Below are 20425 nucleotides of genomic sequence, written 5' to 3'. Positions count from 1 at the left end.
CCATGAGCAATACTGAGATTCAGACTATTTAGATCTAAAGGAAAAAACACAGGATCCTCTACTGCTTGTATCCGCACCTGGGAACCTCTTTGAAGGAGTGCTGAAATGTACATCATGCTGTTATTTGTTATGCACACAGGAGAAATCCTAAAGGTATTTTAGGGAGAAGCAGGAAGGCGAATCTAGAGATAGTAAGGACAGCACGGGGCCGGGAGTGGGGGAGGGAGCCCCAATCCACATTATTAAAGTGACATATTTCCAATATATTCTTGTCAGTGTACACGTAGATTGTATGTTGCATGTCACTTTCATGCAAAGGAATCACATTTCGTTCTCAGCTTTTAGAAGAAATCCAGTAAGACAGAAAAAGAGAGAGAGAGAGACCTCTTTGCTGAAAAAAGTCTAGGTTTAGCATCAGTTGAGGGGGTTACTGGTAGTTGTCTGAAGTAGACTGGATCCTTTCAACATTACTTTGTTCTGTGCCATATAGAACAAGCCTAAGTCCCTAGGAGTACTTTTCCTTCCTCGCCATCCAAAACTCACTGCAATAGCAATAAGATTTTTTTCATCGTTCATCAAAGAGTATTAATATTGTGACGGATCTTACAGGTCATTCAGTTCAACCTCCCTCTCCCAAAAGAAATCCTTTTCTTCCTTTTCAGGGCCAAGCCCTCTATCTTTCCCTTGATTGTGTCATTTCCCAAAGCCATGTAGACCCGGATCCATCAATTATTCTTTTTCCCATACTTTAACTATCTCCTTGACCACTAGCTTTTTCCCATTGGCATACAGATCATTTCAGGAGTCCAACCCTAAAAAGTCTCTCCTGGGACTCCTTCCCTCTCAAACTGTCTCTTTCCCTTGATAGCCAAGAGCCAACTTTATCTTTGCTTGGTCTGTTTTCTCATCTACTTCTTAACTCCTCAATGCTTTTTACTTTATCTTCTGCCCTTATTACTATCCTTAAACTCCTCTTGCTAAGGTGACCAGTGACCACCAAACAAAATCCACTGTTCCCTTCAGTCCTCACCTTATTTCTTCTTCATGCAGCATTGGACTAGGTTCATCACCTCCTCCTCATGGAAACGAACTCTTCTCTTTGGCTTTCCCAACACTCCTTTCTCCCTATTTTTCTTTTGATTCCTCCCTTTCCTTCGTCTCTTCTTGAATGTTGGTGCCGTCGCTAACCCCCAGGTGTCAGCCTCGATGGTTGTCTTTTCTGCACATATTCTCAGATTATTAAATCCATTCGCAGGCTCCAGTTACCATCCATACGCAAACGGCTTCCCTCTTGAGAACCAGACCTGTATATCCAGCTGGCTACTGCATCTCTACATTTGTCTATTGCCAATGGCTTTTCAGACTCAAGATAGCCAACAATGGCGTCGTGGTCTCTATCTCCAAAATAGAACAGAATAACCCTACTTCTCACCCTGTGGCAACAGCTTTTTGATGTCCTAGGTTTAAGCAGGCTCCAGCATCATTAATAAATGACACTTAATATTTGCCTCCAAGATGCTTGCGGAGGTTGAGAGGGAGGGCTCTGTCAGGTGACATGGATTGGAGACCCAGCTCAGCTGCTTATAAGGTTTCTGATTTTGGATAAAGAAATTAATCTTTCTGTCCTTTAGTTTCCCTATTTCTGAAATGGGGGTAATGGTAGTATAGACCTCATGGAGTCCTTAAGAGGACTGATTAAATGAGATAACACAGGCACCGCATTTTACAGTGTTAAAAGCGCAGAGAGTTAATAAATGTTCAACTTATTATTTGCTGTTACAGTCCATACAGTGACATGCTGACTTCAGCCTATAATTCTTGGAAGACTCTGAGGGTCTTATCATGTATTATATTGTCAGATTTTGCCTTTTTTCTAAGACTGAATTTAAAAGATTTATAGGAAGTCCAAAAGTACAGTTATTCACAGGGGACAAACTGATCCACAAGGTCACGGTCTCCCCTCATCAGCCAGTACTCATCACTGCAGCAGGACAATTCCAAAGGAAAAGGTAACTCAACGAGCCATCCATTTCCACCTAAAATCACAACTGAAGAGAAAATCTGAAGTGGAACGTTGACTCAGCTGCTGTTGGGAGACCCTGGTCTGCACTCTATCTGTATGCTTACTGAAGGGAGCGCAGGGCAGGGTTTCCCATACAGAGGGCACAGGCAACCACTGCATGGCCAAGGTGTATCGGAACTCGATTTCAAAGCCATTTCACCAGAATCTACCCTGCCAGTCCAGTGCTTCATGAAAATTCAGGTGGTCTGCTCGTAAGAAGCTCTACCCTCATAAGTCTCTTCAGTAATTATTGAAATATCCTCGTAACTTTCTTATCATCGTAGGTGGGACAAGAATTTTGAGCCCCTCCCTCTCTCTTTGTCCATCCCTCTCTCTCCTTTTCTCCCTCTGTCCCGTCCCTATCTCTAAAAGAATACCTGCTTTTGTGCATTTTAATTTTCTGTTTATCAGTGTCATGTGTGTTTGTAGAAAAATTGGAAAATACAAAAAAGTATCCATTTAAAAAATCCTCCTAAAAAAAAAAATTTTTTTTAAATTAAAAAAAATAAATAAAAAATCCTCCTAAGCAGAGACAACCAATGTTAATATTCTATTATAGCTCCTTAGAGTGGCTGTCTGTTTCTTTCTCTCTCTCTCTCTCTCTCTCTCTACCTCTCCCTCTCTCCCTCTCTCTTTCTCTCTATATAAATATATATATTTAGAATTCTCTATACATTTTTTTTAAATTTTTACTGGAGTATAGTTGATTTACAATGTTGCGTTCGTTTCAGGTGTACAGCAAAGTGAAGCAGTGATACATATACATATATCCACTCTTTTTTAGATTCTTTTCCCATATACGTCATTACAGAGTATTGAGTAGAGTTCCCTGTGCTGTACAGTAGGTCCTTATTAGTTACCTATTTTATATATAGTCGTGTTATACATATCATGTTTGAAGCCTTTTCTTTTTGTCATGAATATTCCCTCATATATTCGTCCACGTCATTATTTGAATGGCTAAAGAATAATAGTCTATTTACATTGTTTTCTGTTTCTTCAGTTTTGTTTTTGTGAAACACCCAAATGCCTAAATGTGTGCAACCTCTATGTCTAGATCTGGGCACTTGAATCCTTGAAAAAGTGGGAGGAAACAGAATAGTTAATAATGGTCTTTGACTTACAAATTATGTACTGTTGTGTATCCTGCTCATGTATGATAATGGTAATTGACCTAGTGTAACACTTTAAAGTGTAGAGTGTTCTTGTGTTCATTTCTTTGTTTGATCCCTGCAACCACCTTGTGAGATAGACAGGGCACAGGTTATTATTATGTCTTCATAGATGAGGACACATGTTCAGAGAGATGAAGTGATTTGCCAAAGGACACACAGTTCAAAAATAAGTGGCAGAATTGGAAGTTGAACTCAAGTCTTCTGATTCCAAACCAGTCCTCTTTCCAGTCCATTTTGCCAGGTCCCAACTTCTCCACTTTAGTTAAATGCTTCTTACTATCGTTTCTTATTCAAATATTCTCTTCTTACACATTTTTGATCATGACTTAGGAGAATGTAGCTTTCTCACCAACTTTCTCATTAGCAGAAAGAGAATACGGCTAGATTCTAACAATAAAAACATTTTTTCCTTTCAGAAATGCAAATATGCTGTGTATTATACTTGGGAAAAAACTCATAGATGTTGGATTTGTATTGATGATGTTTATGAGGTACCTTATATAGCAACTTGGGCTCTTCTCAGCAAGAGGAAAATCCATTCTTTTGCCCTAACAGTTTAGGGAGGCTGGACTGCAGTCATTCACAGTTGGAACATCTTGATTTGAAAGTGTGGATGGTCAGGTTAAGAAATACAGTGTGAACGCCAGGGAATTAAAGCATAGGACAGAAAGTCCCTATTACAACTTCTTAGAGATAGAGTACGTGTTAAAGTCAAATGACGCTGGCTAACGAGTGAGAATAGCCTACCCTGTAGCCAGCCTTGAAGTTGATGTGTGTCACCTAGTCCTCTTCTCGGTTAGGCTCCCAGGAGGTAGTGGAGCAGTAGTGAGAAATGCACCCGTGTGTGTGTGTGTGTGTGTGTGTGTGTGTGTGTGTGTGTGTGTGTGTGTGTGTGTCTCGGAGACAGAGATACAGAGAGAATGAGAGAGAGGCTTCATGTGCTTATACCCAGGATGGGGTCCCTCCTCACCTGATTACCTGGGAAACTGATGACGAAGTGCCTCCAGTCCTGTATCAGCCTTAATTTAGTTGATGACATTATTGCTCCTTGCTTTTTTTTTCTTCTCAGCAGATTGCTTTTTCCCCTTTTAAAATAGCACCTTTTGAGGCTCTGTTTTTTTGTTTGTTTGTTTTTTTGTGTGTGTGGTATGTGGGCCTCCCTCTGCTGCGGCCTCTCCCGTCGCGGAGCACAGGCTCCGGACGCGCAGGCTCGGCGGCCACGGCTCACGGGCCCAGCCGCTCCGCGGCACGCGGGATCCTCCCAGACCGGGGCTGTGGGCCTCCCTCTGCTGCGGCCTCTCCCGTCGCGGAGCACAGGCTCCGGACGCGCAGGCTCGGCGGCCACGGCTCACGGGCCCAGCCGCTCCGCGGCACGTGGGATCCTCCCAGACCGGGGCGCGAACCCGCGCCCCCTGCATCGGCAGGCGGACTCTCAACCACTGCGCCACCAGGGAAGCCCTTGATGCTCTGTTTTACCCTGGTGCCTATTAAGAAAGTGGTCAGGCACACACTTTTGCCATCTGTCTTGTATGAAGGTAAAGACTTTGCTTTTCTTTCAAGAATTAAGTGCCATTACATCTCAGCCAAACTGCCTGCATGTAATGAGCACTTACAGAATACTGAAACAATCTACCGCAAAATAATCTGCCTATTCTTCATAAACAGGAACAAAATGCTTTTCATAGTGTCCCTTTGCTCAGAATTAATGTCTGATTAACTATAGTATGCTAGGTGCTTAAGATACATTTCCCAAAGGCCCAGCCAGAAGGGCACATTGTAGATACATAGATTCTAAGAGTTTATGAAATCTTCCAAAATTAAGTTCCCTGTGTCTTCTTAAAATGCACGGGTATTGCTCACTCACTCTTCCCTCAAACCAAGCAGGAACAACTGCAGTAAGTATAATAGCTGTTCAGCACACAGGGATGAAACTATCTTAATTACTTAGTCAGATCAAAAATAACTTGAAACCACAGGAGCCTTGGCTTGAACTGAACCCCAGAGTCAACATGATACTTGAAGGAGAATTGACACGGGTTCCCAGGCCTCACAGGACCAGGGAGAAGCAGACAGCCTGGCTTTGAAAGAAGGAATTAGTTATGAATGAAGGAATTTTAGGCTTAAGTAAGGCCTGGATCTTGACTTGGGGTGACCTCTGCCCACTCTGACCTAGAGAATATTTTCCAGGGCTAGCAGGCTAAAGGAGGGAAGGGACTCAAAGAGCACACTCTAGGGCACTGAGAACCCCTTTTGTACAGACAGAGATCCTGGCTGTGCCCCCTCATTTCCAGGGAGCTCAGTGGACCCAGCATGTCCTTGAGTGTTGAGGTCGATGAGCAGCTGAATTTAAAAACAACAGAGGAAGCGAACTGAATGGGGCAGTGGTGAGGAAGGTAGAAAAGGGGGAGAAGGGAACTTCTCTCATACACTTTCTTTTCTTTGGACTTCTCAGCACCAAACTAGTTACTATATGTTGCCTGACTTCTTGCAGCCAGACCATTGTTGGCTATTTGTAGAGAGAGGGTCAGGTTTTTCCTCTCTTTCTCTCTTTCTCTTTCTTGGTCCTCCTGCCCCTGCTTCTTTTAAAAAGAGGTAAAATAGTTGTTCTTGGCCCTATGTGGGAAACCCTCTGGCATTTTCTAAACTGCCTAGTGTTCCAGAACCAGCCATCTGTGGAAAATTTTTTTTTCTTAAGTTAATTTTTTAATTAATTAATTTTCCTTTTTTTCTCTCGCTCTTACGCACACACACACGCACACACACACGCAGAGACACACACACAACCTCAGACTAGTGTTGGGGATTAATGAGCAACTAATCTCTCTTGGAACAACTTCCTTTTTTCAGCTGAACTTTATTGCTTTGCTTTTCTGAATATTTTCTCCTAAAATATCTTATAAATGAGGTCATTTCACTGGAACAGAGGAATGATGTGTCTTTTCAGAGCCTGTTCAAGCATCAGGTATAATATTTCAAAACCAACTAGTAATTTGGAATAACTGAGCTTCATGACGGCCCTGGCCAAAAATTAAAGTATGTGAGGCGGACTTTCACATTATTGTCTTCAAAAGATTGTATTAGCCACAGTTTCCTTCCAATCTGGATAGGGAACTTCATGTCATAACAATTTTCAGACTTCCCTGCATCAATCAAACAGATTGTTCTTGTGGCGGTACTTCCCGGGGAATTCACCAGCTGGGAGTTTGTACCATTGAGCCAAAACAGGCCACTGGGACAGCCATAGTCTTTACTTACTCATTTATGGAGCCATTTAAGAAGAGAGTCTGTCATACAGAGTGAAGTAAGTCAGAAAGAGAAAAACAAATACCGTATGCTAACACATATATATGGAATCTAAGTAAAAAAAAAGGTCATGAAGAGCCTAGGGGTAAGATGGGAATGGAGACGCAGACCTACTAGAGCATGGGCTTGAGGATGTGGGGAGGGGGAAGCGTAGGCTGTGACGAAGTGAGAGAGTGGCATGGACATACATACACTCCCAAATGTCGAATAGCTAGCTAGTGGGAAGCAGCCGCATGGCACAGGGAGATCAGCTCGGTGCTTTGTGACCCCCTAGAGGGGTGGGAGGGAGGGAGACACAAGAGGGAGGAGATAGGGGAACACGTGTATATGTATAGCCGATTGGGGGGGTGGGGGTGGGGGAGGGGGGGGAAGGGGAGGGGGAAGGGGTGCTAAATTTAAGAGACCTAAATGGGACTAGTAGACTGTCAAATAACAAAGAATATCAAAGAGACAGGTGACTCACAGAAGATGCTGTGGGACTTTCTGCAGGGCTTCCCCACCGTGATTCTGAAATAACTAAAGTTTCAGCTGCAACGATTTGGTGAAGTACAAAGCACTGAAAATATAGAACAGAGTGTGTGCAGGCCTCCCCCTCCCCCCTCCACTCCAGCTCTTATTTCTCATACAAATTTGGATTTTAGATAGTTTGCCAGTTTGCTTTTTAATAAGTGAAACATGTGCTGGTTTATTTGCATGTCTGTGGCTAAGGTTATCCGCAGCCATATGTCCATTCATTTACTCTATGCTTACATATTGGAGAGTGAGGGAGAGTAGTTAAGGATGACTCATTTGGGACTAGATACAGAATGCGAATGTAACTCAAATATTGCCATTCTCAAGATTTTAATGGATGTCTCTGCCCAAGGCCTGAGCTTGGAAACAGCTCTCCTGGTTTCTAGTGTGGATTTACTGTGTACTCGTTCATGAAGGGCATCAGCTGCTGTGTAGATTTTGTTCCTTAAGGCTCATTAGTCAACTTTCAACTCTCTGTGTATAAATAATCGAGGTAATGTTAACTACTTTACAGATGTGGTTGAGCAGTTAGGCTCAGAATTGATTAGAAGCAACTAGGACGTGGAAAATTGTGGTTTGTACACGTAGAAAATTTTAAATTCCATGCTATTTCAGCCTTAAACTTCCCAGTTCTTCCTCCGTATCTAAGGAGGCTCAGAAAATACACAATCGTTTTAATATTCACCTAAGCAAAATATAATTAGGAAGACAGACTTCTGCCCTGAACACCATGTTGCCCAATACAGGATTCCAAGAGGAATACATTTGAGGTCAATCTGTTCTCTTGAATAACTTATGCTGATTTTTTTTTTTTCTTCCCCTTAGTCCAGAATCTAGCTTTTGGGAGTTGGGGAGGAGCTGGTCCTGTCCGAGCTGAAGCTCCTTAGAAAGCACAGGTAGTTTAGAAACCCTAAATATGGCTTTGGAGCAGACGATGAAAAAGGAAATGCGAAAGCCGAGAGCCTTCTGGAGCAAAGGGACCCTCCAACTATCATGTCTGTCAGCTGCCTGGTGACAGCACCCAGCAACTACTCAGTGGCCATCAGAGTCTCTGCCCCATAGCCCACGCATTCCTCTGGACTGTGGATGGAAGCTCGCTGAAAGCCATTCCCTCCTTCTTAATGATTATCCACTAGTACAGCGTGTTTTTTTATTGCAGAGTAGATTAGAAACAATCAGCAAATGGAAAACTGAAGAGACCCTTGCTGCTTTTAGCGTTCAGAAGCAACTGTTGAACGGAATCCCAATGTTCTTTTCGGAGTCAGACGTGCCATTTTACCTGAATTACATTTTATTCCTCTGTCATGGAGACATGCTTTATTCTACCTAAAAATGGGAATTTCCCGGACATGGATTCAGTATGTGTATTGCTGATTGCTGCAATTTATTTTTCAATAATGCCTTTTAGAAAGCATTATTTAGTAAGCTAATATTTTCGTGCTGAACAATGTATAAATTAAAATCATGGTTAAAGCATATTCCAAAGGCATATTTTCATTCAGCAAGCATATGGAACCGTATTGACAGCTACTGAGACAGTTTAATCATTCATTGTTAACCGGGAACGTTTTCAGTTTTGTTGTACTTGTCATTGCCTATCACTGTACTCTTGTGTGAAAAGGAACTGTTTCATAGGAAAAAATAATAAAATTAAAAGGACAATGGATCTGATTTTGTCAATGCTCAGGAAGTCAGGCATTCAGTGCCAGGCCTATAGAAATCAGGGAACATCATTAGGACCTCATGAATTTCAACTTGACTAATGTGGAATTTTTTGTATTTCTCACATAGACTTGGATGAGGCTTTGTGTAAGTGCAAATTCCCTCGTTTCTTATACTGAAGCTTTGTTTATTTGCATTTTTATCCTACTTCCTCCAAAGAGAAGCAAAGCTTGGTTAATACGCAAGTTAGAATTTTTATTGAAGATTGTGTTTTCTTCTTCCCAAAGACTAAGGTGATAAAGATGGTACAAACCACCTGATGAGATTTGCATCACATTTAAAGAAATAGTGCTTAGTGAGAGAGATTTTGTCGTGAACATTTTCACAGCTTGATTCTATTTCTCATTATATCCCAATTATCGAATCAAATAAAATGAAACCATTCCTATAGAATGAAACACATGAAAATGGCAAACTACCCGTGAAAATGAATAAAGAAATATCCATCTTTATTCCTATACCTTTATCTCACCTAATCTAGCAATTCTTTCCCTCTCTCATTTTTTTTAACTAAAGTAATCATAGGCAGATAAATTAAATTACTCTCTAATATTATTGCTGAAACAGAAGGCTATGTGAGGAGCAAGGAAAACTTCCCGACAGAATCGTGCTGCCTCCTGGACTCCTGGGTGTGGAAAGCATCACCAGAGGTCACAGTGAAATATTTTCATTCATTCATATTTTCATTTCATTCATCCCCACTGGAGCTCCAGAGTGCTGAGTGGACCCAGCATCAGAGCTTGGAAAGCTAGAGCCTTACTTCGTTGTAGGTCTCTCAGTAAAGAAGAGACTCACAGTTCAGATTTATGGAAGAGGTACAAAGCAAATCATTATTCTGCGTCCACAAATGCCAATTATACAGGAACACCACGCATGTGACAGGGTGAGATTTGAGGGTTATACTGCTTCTAATAAACTTTCCCAAGCTCTTATTTATTCAGTGTGCAACAGAAGGAGAAGGCTGAGTAAGACAGCTCTGCTAGGGATTGGGGCAAGAAGGGAAAATGACATATACTAGCCAAGCAGTCACGCAGTTTGGGCCGCTTGTTACCCACTTACCAGCTCCAGTTCCTCCAGAAAATCAGTAGTAGTGGTAATAGACTTCTGGAAAGAACACAGTGTATATTGTCTAAAGGAGCAGAACTCCTCAGATGTCTTTCTGTTGGATCCTTGGACTGTACAAGATGGTCTTTGGTGCAGAAATTATTCTTCTCAGTTATATTTTTGTTGGGTGAATACTGAAGTGAGCATGTATTCCCTATGTAACTCCTGCAAATATAATAAACTGCAAATCGCGTATTCTAAAAATGAAAAATATCTTACATAGATAGAGCGGCATTCAAATAAAATGTATTCCATAGGGTACTTCTAGGAAGGGCCTTGCTAGACAAGGTGTAAATTATTTGAACAAAATATACGGGTGGATTAACAAAAGATTATGAGGCTGCCATCACTTATTTGCAACCCAAAGGATTTTCAGGGAAGGCTATACCATTTCACTTTTAAAGGAGTGGGTTCTAACAGTGATTTCCTTTGACAAATTACATTGGAAATCCAGTTAATTTTATTTCCCCTGACCAATGATGAGTTAATAATCTATGTGATACCTTTGTTTAGACATGAATACTCCAAGTATACATTAAATTAACAGAAGTACATGGCTAATGGAAACAAGAAAAATGGTTGTGTTTCCAATGTTTGTTTTACATTTGATTTTTTAAAAATCACTCTATGGAACCTTTTTAGGTCATTGATTTAGAAGGTATTAATGCGATGGTGAAGATCTGTCATTCTTTTTTTTTTTTTTTAAAGCCATTACTCATGTCCTTCACATTTCAGAAGGATTAGAGAGATAAGAAGACCAACTTTCAGGATTATATAAGATTGATAGAAAAAGCAAGCTGGTATGTCACCATCAGTTTGAGTTAAGATCCTATATTTTGCCTTATATCATTGAAGTGCGATGTGGGGCAGTTTCTTTCAATTTGAGGTATTTGTCAGAATATGCAGGAGGTGAGGGCTTCCACTTTAAAACATAACTTCCTCTTTAAAGACGGTTATGTGAAAAATATCAAGCTGTAATTATATGGCTTTGTAGAAATAGTATTCATCACCCCTTAACTTAGGGATGAGAAAGGTCAGTATCATTCTTTCCATTATATAAATTATGAAACCCAAGGTTCAAAGCATTTGCCAGACTTTAGTAAGAGTCTTAGTGAAATGGGGTGACAGAGCCCAGGATCCCTCCGCAATCGAACTCCTTGATCTAAAAGAATGTAACTGGACTTACAGAAGCTACTCCAGACACTTGAATGCACAAACATTTTTCAGACAAACTGGAAAGTTCTTTTCTGTCATACTTTCTAAGAATGATAATTCTTCTATACTGGTCAATTGAATTCAAATTTGTCATAATTATAACTTTTGAATTATCTACCTAGCCAAAATAAATCAAAAATTTAATTTTAAAGGGACAGTTAGAATAATTGGATTAGCTAGGTGCTTTCATTTAAGTAGCCATACAAAAGGAAACAAGGTTTTCAAGGATTCGTTTCCCACATGTGCTGTTGTAGTGAAGGCGATTTCTGCTCGTAATTGCTGGTTGTATTCGGTCACACCTTTCTTTAAAGGAAACTTGTCTGTTTTGACAGGCTCACATTTTTTGCTCATTCTGAAAATGACTTGGGAAAATTACTTGAGTGCAAATGGAACTTATTTCACAGTCTGATCCTCAAGAAAATAAACCAACCAGTTAAGCATAATAAATATCTTACTCTCAGCTCACTTTCAAAATCTGAAGCAAATCAATAAGGTGAGATCTTCACTAGACTCTTCTGCTGTCTTCTCTAGTAATTGAGGAAGAAACAGAATCGTCAAAAACCTAGAGTCGTCAGATATTTCAGGTTGTGATTGGTGGTGTCAGAGCAGTAAGCATAGTGGGGGCTGGTGATTTCTTTCAGCAGGTGAAATACTGGAAAATAAACTGGATTTCTGTTGTGAATTCCCAGAGTAAGCCTTCATAAAGCCCAGTCATCAGTAAAAGATTTGATTTCTTTAAGCATATAGCCGTACCCATAAAGTGAAAAGTTGAGATAATAAAAAGTAAGCCATGTTACTCCAGCATCACACGCGATATCATTGTATAACATTGGGTCAACGTTTTAAAATGTTTTCAAATAGATTGTGCATACCCATGTGACTTGAGTGAAAGCTCCTATTACTGGCTTTTTAGGGGAAAAGGCAAATGTCCATCTTTACATGCTCACTCTGGTACGAAGTCAGTGCCTGCTAGAGATAAATCTGTGTTTGGTTCTAGAAAGATCATTGAAGAATATGGAGTGGTTAATGTTATTTTAGTAGTAGATGGGGGTCACATAGACACCTAATCTGTCAGTTAGTGATTTTCATGGCTTGTGTTTATTCATAATAAATGCGACCCTAGGGGATCAAAATTAAAACCAGAGCTTCAATGAAATCTTTTCATTCCTTGCCAAGAATCTAGTATAGTACCCTGCCCGGAGGCCATCCGGTAACCTATGCCAATTAATTAGCTTTGTTTTTGCTAAGACTGATTTTCTATAGTTCCTAAAGACAAGGCTTCCTTCAAGGAGGACGCTATAAAGAAGTCATTTTACCAATAATTGGGAATTGAGCTCAGAGTGTACGGGGGTGAGCTATGAAATACCATCATTTCTGAAAAGCTTCAATAGGGGTCATTAAATACAACACTATCAGTCAGGCTGAGGAAGTCAGGCCTTAACAATGCCTGTAGCTGGCACTTTCTTCCTTTCTGTATATGGCATGTCCATGGTTAAGATGCCTCACCGTGTTCCCAAATGAGGATTTCCCAGCCATCTCTGTTTTCCTGGACATCGTGTCTGTTTTCTCTCCACCTGTCATTTGTTTAATACTTTAGTAATAGCTACATGGAAGATTGAAGAGAAGGCTGTTTCCTTTCCTCCCACCATTTTTAAAACCATTTTTACCCTCCAGCATTAAGCTAGTGACCTGCCGGCATCTGCCAGAAAACTTACTCACATTAGACCCATATACTTCTTTCTGGTGAGACTGGCACTGTGGAATCACTGGCTGTCATGAGAAGCCCAAGGTGCTCTGCTCCACCCTCCAGCAAGCTCAGGTGAACTCCTTGCCAACCAAGAGAGAGTGCCACAGGGTGGCTCTTGTTATCTGTTGCTATCAGCTGTGAGAAGCCACTGCAGCCTAGAGAGAGCCTTCTTAGAAAACTTCCCAAGGCAACTCCGCTCTTTTTCCTCCCAACACCTATGGGATTTCCATATGGTATTTCCTCCTATTCCATAGGATAAGCCCTGTGCATGTTCCTGCCATCCTGTGAGCGTTCAATAAATGTCGGCCATTTCTATGATCAAGTATCCAGTGTTGTGACTGAGCCTATCTAGTGGCCCTCGGGATAAAATGGCTGTTAAACCTGGGTCTACCAAACTGCAACTCTTGCCCTGACTAGATGGCTTAACTGTGTGGCCTCCAAGATCCCATAGTGTACTGTGATTACTCCTACTTCAGTACTCACCTTGCCAACAGTACTCGCACATTTATCTCTCTTGTTTCTTTAACCAGACCGTAAATTCCAAAAGAGAAGAAAACAGCTATGTCTCGTCCACTTCTGTAGCCCTAGTGCTTAGCTTAGTGTCTCAACTTTTCATGCATGTAGTAGGTGTTCAATAAATGTTTGCTGAGTGAATGAATAAAGTATCCTAGGATCGCAGGTATGACCCCCACATGCGAGAGTGGCCCCAAAGAAGGTGTGCATTCTCCAGTTACACCCCCCAAACATAGAGTTAGCATAACAACGTATGTGCTGTGAACAGATGCAAAAGCATTAATATTAGCAGTTGAGCTCCAAATATTAACCTCAGGTTGGATGCAACATAATCATTACACTTTCATATTAATTACACATTAGACCCATATACTTGAAAGTTACACATCCGTTGATTGGATACTAAATAATTATCCTTTCACCCCGTCATTATGTAATATCGATACTGATCGGCTAAAATCTGTTTAGGATAGCGGCCCCTAAAAGGCAGTTTCCCTCTCAAGTAACTATCACACTCACAGATCAACCCTGGTAGCCCCTCCTTAGCACATCCTAACCCTTTCTCTCTTCACTTTGTCCACCTGCTATTGATTGTCTCACCAAATTATACACCCCGTCTCAGCTCCTCTTGTTTTCCTTTAGCCGGTTAGTAAGATCCTGCATAAATTTGTTTCTTGCTCTTTTTTTAATCTTTAGCCCTTCTACTCCTTTCATAGTAGACTCCTATAGTGTATATATTTCCATCCATCCATCCATCCATCCATCCATCCAAGCAATAACCCACTGACTGCCTGACACTTGGCAAACACAGCCCCTGCCTTCTCTGAGCTTCGAGTCAAATGGGAGAAACAGACTTTGAACCGTTAATTACAATCAAGTGCCCACTCGAGGTCCCCTTTCCACTAATACCCGACCGCTAGCCGATGAAGACCACGATGAACAGATCGCCGTTGCAGCGCAGCACTGAACAGTAATTTTAGACGTCAGCATTGACAAAGCAACAAAAAAGGCCCAGGAACTAGGATGTAGGCCAGAAGGTGCACTAGAGGGAGATGCATTTTTAGTAGTCACTAACCAAATTAAGCTCTTGGAATTCATTGCCTGGCCACAGGAGAAGCGGCTTCACTCCTCAAAAGCTGAGAAAGAGCGGAGGAGTGGAAGAGCATATCCAGAGAAATCCCCCAGGGATTTCTTAGCCAGATGTTTACCAGCTGTTGTTTCAGTTCTTGAAGGGAGAGGATCCTAACGTCTGCTCGAAGGACGACTGGTTAAGGACAGAAAGAAAAACCGGCTTTACCCCAAAAATGAGTCCACAGAATTTCAGTACCTGCCACCACCCCATCTTCAGAACCAAACGCCTAAACCATCCCGAAGCAGATGCGATGCCGACTGCAGGCGTGAGTTGATTGTCAGCCCCGCTCTGGGTCGCACAGGGGAGTGACACGGCTTTGTTAGCGGCCGACACCGCCCCGATGTTTTTATTCACGCGCAGAGTAATGGTGCTTTATATGAACGCCAGTGTCCTGCAGTAGTAGAGTGCCCTTCGTTCCTGAATGTAGAACATTTGCTTCAGAAAATTCTCTTCCTTATCATGGGCTAGGCAGCCTAGTACAAATCTTAACCTATTTAATCCTTCCAACAGCCCTATGAAGACAGTTATTTTTCCCATTTTAAGGGTGAGGAAACTGAGGCCGGAGGTTACAGTACTTGCCCAAAGTTACCCAGTTAGACAGACCTGGGTTCTAATTTGTGCTCGGCCACTGTCTGACTTGAAAACCTATTTTCTCAACCAGTGCGCAGTTGCCTTAATATAGAACATAAAATGAAGAAGAGGAGAGTGGAAAGTATGACAGTTCTGGGCTGCTATTTGCCATTAGCCTTTAGTTAGGATTGTTTATCCACTTTTCCTCTTCCCTGTGTGTCAGGGAAAATCAACAGGCCAAGACGTGTGATTGAACTGAGCATATCTTAAAACGAGCTTCCATGAAAAGAACAGCTAGAGGCCTAATATGCATGTTGCTTTATTTTATAAGGTTCCAGTATCTAGTCCATTAGTTTATATCCAAAAGAGACTATCTCACAGGGAATACAGCCAAACCTCTTCATTACACCTGGATCAGGGCCCTGAACCTCTACTACTGGCAAAACCATCCCAGGCATTTGGTTAGATAAAGTTCCCTCTGAGCCCATATTAAGCAAGGCACACTGCAGCGGGGCGCTGCTGTTCCCGCTTGTCTCCTATAATCATCCAGTGAGTGGAATAGTGGTAAGGTTTGCATTTATTGCTGTTGACAGATTTAAATGTTTATTTATGCAAAGTGTATCCACAATTAAACCATTCTTTTTTCTTTCTCCTTCACTGTGCTTCCTTCCAAATTATTCCTTTCTCTAAGCAACATCTAAAGTGTGGCACCGAAGTGGTTTTTCTATCCCATTGTACTTAATTAGCAAGTTGTGGCATTTGTTTCTTCTTTAACATCCCTCTTTCTTTAAAAATCGTTATCTTTGTTGCGGTAAGTGGAAGACAGAATGTGGTCCACGGCAAGGAAATGAGACGTGAACCCTTCTACACTGCACCAGTTCAGCCTGAGATGCCTGTGCTCTACACGGGGCAATGTAAGCACAAGTCATATCAGGCGTTAAACCCCCATGAAAGACACATCAGAGTGAAGCACTAGGGCCCTAGCTAAACTTTTCTTGATATTTTAGTGTTTTAATCTTTATTTAATGTATTTTAATGAAATCATCAAAAATAATAGCATCTTCTTGGAAAAGACGTATTCTTCATTTATTCTTTTGTTCCGTACAATGAACTGACATTTCTAATATGTTGAGGAGAAGGTTGCACTCTCATACCTTACAAGATAAGCCCTTGAAATTTACTAGCCATCAGGATTTGCTGCTTTCAATGATGATTAATTACCTGTTGGCATACTTTTCAAAGGTATTATTCTCTTTAGCTATTTCCTTTCATCTTGACCTACCATTTTTTATGAATAGGCTTTCATGTATAGTTCAAAAGAATGTTAGTAAAGGTTTATTTTGTTTCTCCGGGTAGAGTTGCTGGCTTATAATTATAATGCGGTTCATAGCCACAGTGAAAATGAACGCCCCAATAACTGTACCTCAAAGGAGCCAAAATATCATTTTATGACAAATTAATTCTTTAATACTTATGCAGAGACCTTAATAATCTGGACTAACTTGTCCCTTCAGTTTATCACGCCACCGGAATTCATCCATCGATTCATTCAGCAAATTTGTATGGCGTGAATACAGAGCTTGAGGCACTGTTCCGAGTACTAGAATACAACAGTGGACGAAGCATAGTCCCTGTCCTCATGGAGCTTATGTTCTAGAGCGGGTAGACAGAAGTAGATATAAACAAATTCATACATAATTTGCTTTGGAGAAGAAACAAGCAGGGTTAGGGGGACCAGGGCATGCTGAGAGATGGGGGCAGCTTTCATATAGGGTGGTCAGGGAAAGCCTCTCTGTTAAGGTGGCATTTGATGGACAGGAAGGAAGGGTTCAGGTGGACATCTAAAGGAAAAAAATTCCAGACAGAGGTATCAGCAAATTCAAAAGCCCTTAGGTGAGAATACGCTTGGTATGTTCAAGGGACAAGCTAGGAAGCCAGTGTAACTGACATAAAGTGAAAAAAAAAAAAAAAAAAAAAAAAAAAAAGGGCAAGTGAGAGACGAGAATAGAGAAGTATCAATAACTGGGATCAGATCTTATTGTCCAAGGTAAGGACTTTGCTTTTGATTCTTGAGAAGGGAAGCCATTGGAGGGTGTTGAGTAGAGGAGCGACAGGATTTGCCTCATGTGGTAAATTATTGTTTTACTACAAGGGTGGCTTTTATGGCACTAGTGGCCACTAACACAGTCAATTAGAGGATGCTATCGAGGAATCTACGGTCTCCCCCAGCCCTCGTGGACTTTGCTTTGTTCTGCAGCTGCGGAATAAACATCATGGGCATTTGCTCCGTGGGTCACAATGCAGTTGACAAGAATGTGTCATTAGCCCAGTCCATCCCATCCATACTGCCAGGAGGAAAAAAAAAACGGGTACATTCCTTTAACTCAGGCATCAGCAGTGCAGGAAAAACAACTCCTACTGAAGTGAGTCAATAGCATCTTCATAAACGAAAGCAAGCCTTAACGCCTTAAATGATGGCTCAGTGGCCTCAAGGAGGTAACGCACCTTCCTGAGCAGCTAATTTACTACCAGGCTGTGACTCCGGCTCAGGGAAAATCGAACCTCTTATTGCTCGCTCAAAATACAGTAAGCAGCTTTGGATAAACATTAAGACTATTTAAAAGAACAGAGGGTTAATGTTGCTAAGAAGACAAGATGTAATCTGCAGCAGTTCTCACACCGACTTTGCGTTTACGTCTGGCCTTTAGTGACGGGTTGCTGTGTATACACCCGTCTCTGCTTTCTCATTGGAACCGGCCCGGTAATTTGATGTGTTGGCGCAGAGTTAAACACCGAAGTTCTGATGGCGTCACATCCGTTTGATTTGTCCCCTCCTGGTTCTTTGTAACGCTAGAAAATTAGCAAAGTCCCTGACGACTGGGCATGGCCTATGGAGTCACCCCCAAAGCTCTGAGATTTGAAACTATTAGGGTTCGCTCAAAGGAGTATTCGTACTGTCTTTTATTCTGGTCACTTAGCTCACAGCCCCCCCGTTCATGCCTTTTCCCTATGGTTTTCTGCAAATATCTGGCTTCTGAAAACATGCTTTCAATAAATCAGAATTGCAGAAAGTATAACTTCAGCGACAGCAAAGTGCGTTTACAGCATATTGTGGCTGGTGATTGGAGTGCTAGTAACCTCGCCGCGCAGGACAGTGATTTAACAGTGGAGCCTTATTATCTTCTATTGGCAGATGGTGTACAGTATCACTTGCAGTTGGTTACTATGATTAAATTAACTCGAGTTTGGCTAGTCGTAGCATGTACGGGTTCTATGTTCCTTTCGGTAATATCACAGTGGCAACTTGGATGATTCTCGTGTGATTCTGAAGGATTTGTTTTTAGGTTTCAACATAAGCTATTACCATTCTAACCTATACCTTGACCTGGGATGGTCATGCTTTTTCAGAGATTGGTAAATGCTTAGCTGCTGCTTCTGCTGACAGCAGAACACTTAACTGTAGCAGATGCAATTACTAAATGAACCCTTTGCAGATGGAATAAATGCTCAGTCAGGTTATCGTAGTGGGAAGATACTCACCCACAGTAGGTCTGTATCTTGCTTGGCCACAATAGACTATGGAACTCAATTTTGGTCTGTTGTCTCTCACCGTAAGAACACACTTGGGGGCACTGCATGAGTTCTGGCTGCAGCGTGGGAAGTGCTCTTTGGAGAGCTGTTGGGGGACAGCAACTGCTCTCCCCAGAGCGCTAAAGCACCATGAGTATCGGCACCTAGTTTAGGAACAATGGTGCACGTGATAGGCACTCAAAAGATCTTTGTTGACTTGAAGGCATATAACCCCCATAGTTACGTAAGATAGTCGGTCTTCATAAGTCAGCCAGAGATGATACTGCACATTCTGCAAAATAATAAACATTATATAAAGATGGTGTTCAGAGAAGCTCTGATTCACTAAGCGAATCATACTTTGGGATTCTGTACACAAACCAATTCCTTTTCCGGGGCCAGAAGTTTTACCTGCTTTACCTGGAGAACAGTATCGAGTAGCTAGGCTCATGTGAACGTGGTTTGTTTGATGTGAACCAGCACGTGTAATTGAATGTCTTCTATCCTTTCCTGAACAATTGGCCTTTGAGAGTCACCCAAAGGACAAGGGTGGGCTTTCTCCAGTGGTGGGCTTCAGAGCAGAGAGGAAATGGATCCACGACAGACCCAAACTGGATGCTGAACCCATACAACCCTCTCCCAGGAGACATAACTTGGGCCGAAAAGGAAAAGGATGTACATCTGGTACACCCTGTGTCCCTTCCAGTCATCAACTGTTTATTGTAGTCGGAAGTCAGCATTTAACCTGTTCTGCCTGAAGCTCAGTGAGGGAGTTTCCTTCTGAGGGCTGTGATCTCGCTGAAGGGCCATCTCCTTCTCTTTCTCTTGGGGAAGGAGTGTCGTTTGCACCCTCCTGCTGCAGAGGGATATAGTAGGCACCCTCGTGTGGCAACATCCCAAGTGTGTTCTCTCCGCGGGTTAGAAAGAGAGAAGCAATCCAACTGCTGATGTAATTCATGAATAGATGATGCAGCTTCTAATGACTTAGTGATACGATTTATCATGTCCCAATCATGTGCACGTAGAAGAGCCTACGTATAGAATCGATAGGAGCCATAAAACTAAATCCAAATATATTGTGACCATTTAAAGTTTTAGCCCCCTCGACTATCTTTAAAGTAATATATACAGCAGATTTGCCAGTATAGATTTTTCATCACCAGCCATCTGGTATAAATTAGTATGAGATAAATAATTTAGCTTCCTTCTGTTCAGATACAATTTCATTACCCTCTTCCTCGATACTGTGAAAAGTCTTCAGAAATAATCAATTGTAAAGTGCGTTTGCATTCCAGCCAAAGCTGAGCCTGGAGGTTCCTGGCTTGCTGACGTTTGACTCTTTTTCCTCCGGGTGCCGTGAAAGGAAGAGGTGCCGATTATTAGCAAGTGGCCCCCAGAGAATTGCATACCCCGGGGCAGCCCCTGCTAAGTCACAGTGCGTGGAACCATGACATGAGGTTGCTCGGATGTTCCAGAAGTGCAGGGCGTTTGTTTGAATTAAAAAATTAAGAAGGATGCAGAGCCTACGAAAGCAGCTCAAGAGAGATTAGTTATGTATTCCCCGTGACCCAGTAATTCTCTCTAATCACAGTGAATATCCCAGCTTCCGAAACACACTAATTGGTTTGGAGGAGATATTTTTCCATTCATAAGAAAAATCTCTGCTCCTTTTGGTCCTGGCCTTATTTCTCCAATCTGGCTGGATTGGAGGAATCTTATGCTAAAGTTGTAGGAACACATGTGCTCGATTGTGGAGGGCCTTGAACACCAGGCCAGGGAGTTTGGATTTTTATCCTGTA

General features: G+C 41.8%; 1 protein-coding gene across 12 annotated transcripts in view; it reads left to right on the top strand.

The window, feature by feature from the left end:
• Positions 1–20425, top strand: part of FGF13 (fibroblast growth factor 13) — a 543918-nt gene that overhangs the window by 508797 nt on the left and 14696 nt on the right. The window contains exon 8 of one of the 12 annotated variants that reach the window (XM_028482275.1): positions 7879–8704. The exons of the other annotated variants lie outside the window; for them this stretch is intronic. Coding sequence (XP_028338076.1) covers positions 7879–7930 — 52 coding nt within the window. The 3' untranslated portion in view covers positions 7931–8704. Of the gene's footprint in view, positions 1–7878; positions 8705–20425 lie in introns of those variants that run through there. 12 annotated transcript variants of the gene reach the window in all.

Source organism: Physeter macrocephalus, chromosome 21 (genome assembly GCF_002837175.3).
Source record: "Physeter macrocephalus isolate SW-GA chromosome 21, ASM283717v5, whole genome shotgun sequence".
NCBI lineage: Eukaryota > Metazoa > Chordata > Mammalia > Artiodactyla > Physeteridae > Physeter > Physeter macrocephalus.
Note: the sequence above shows the minus strand (reverse complement) of the source record. Positions and strands in the feature narration are given on the sequence as shown.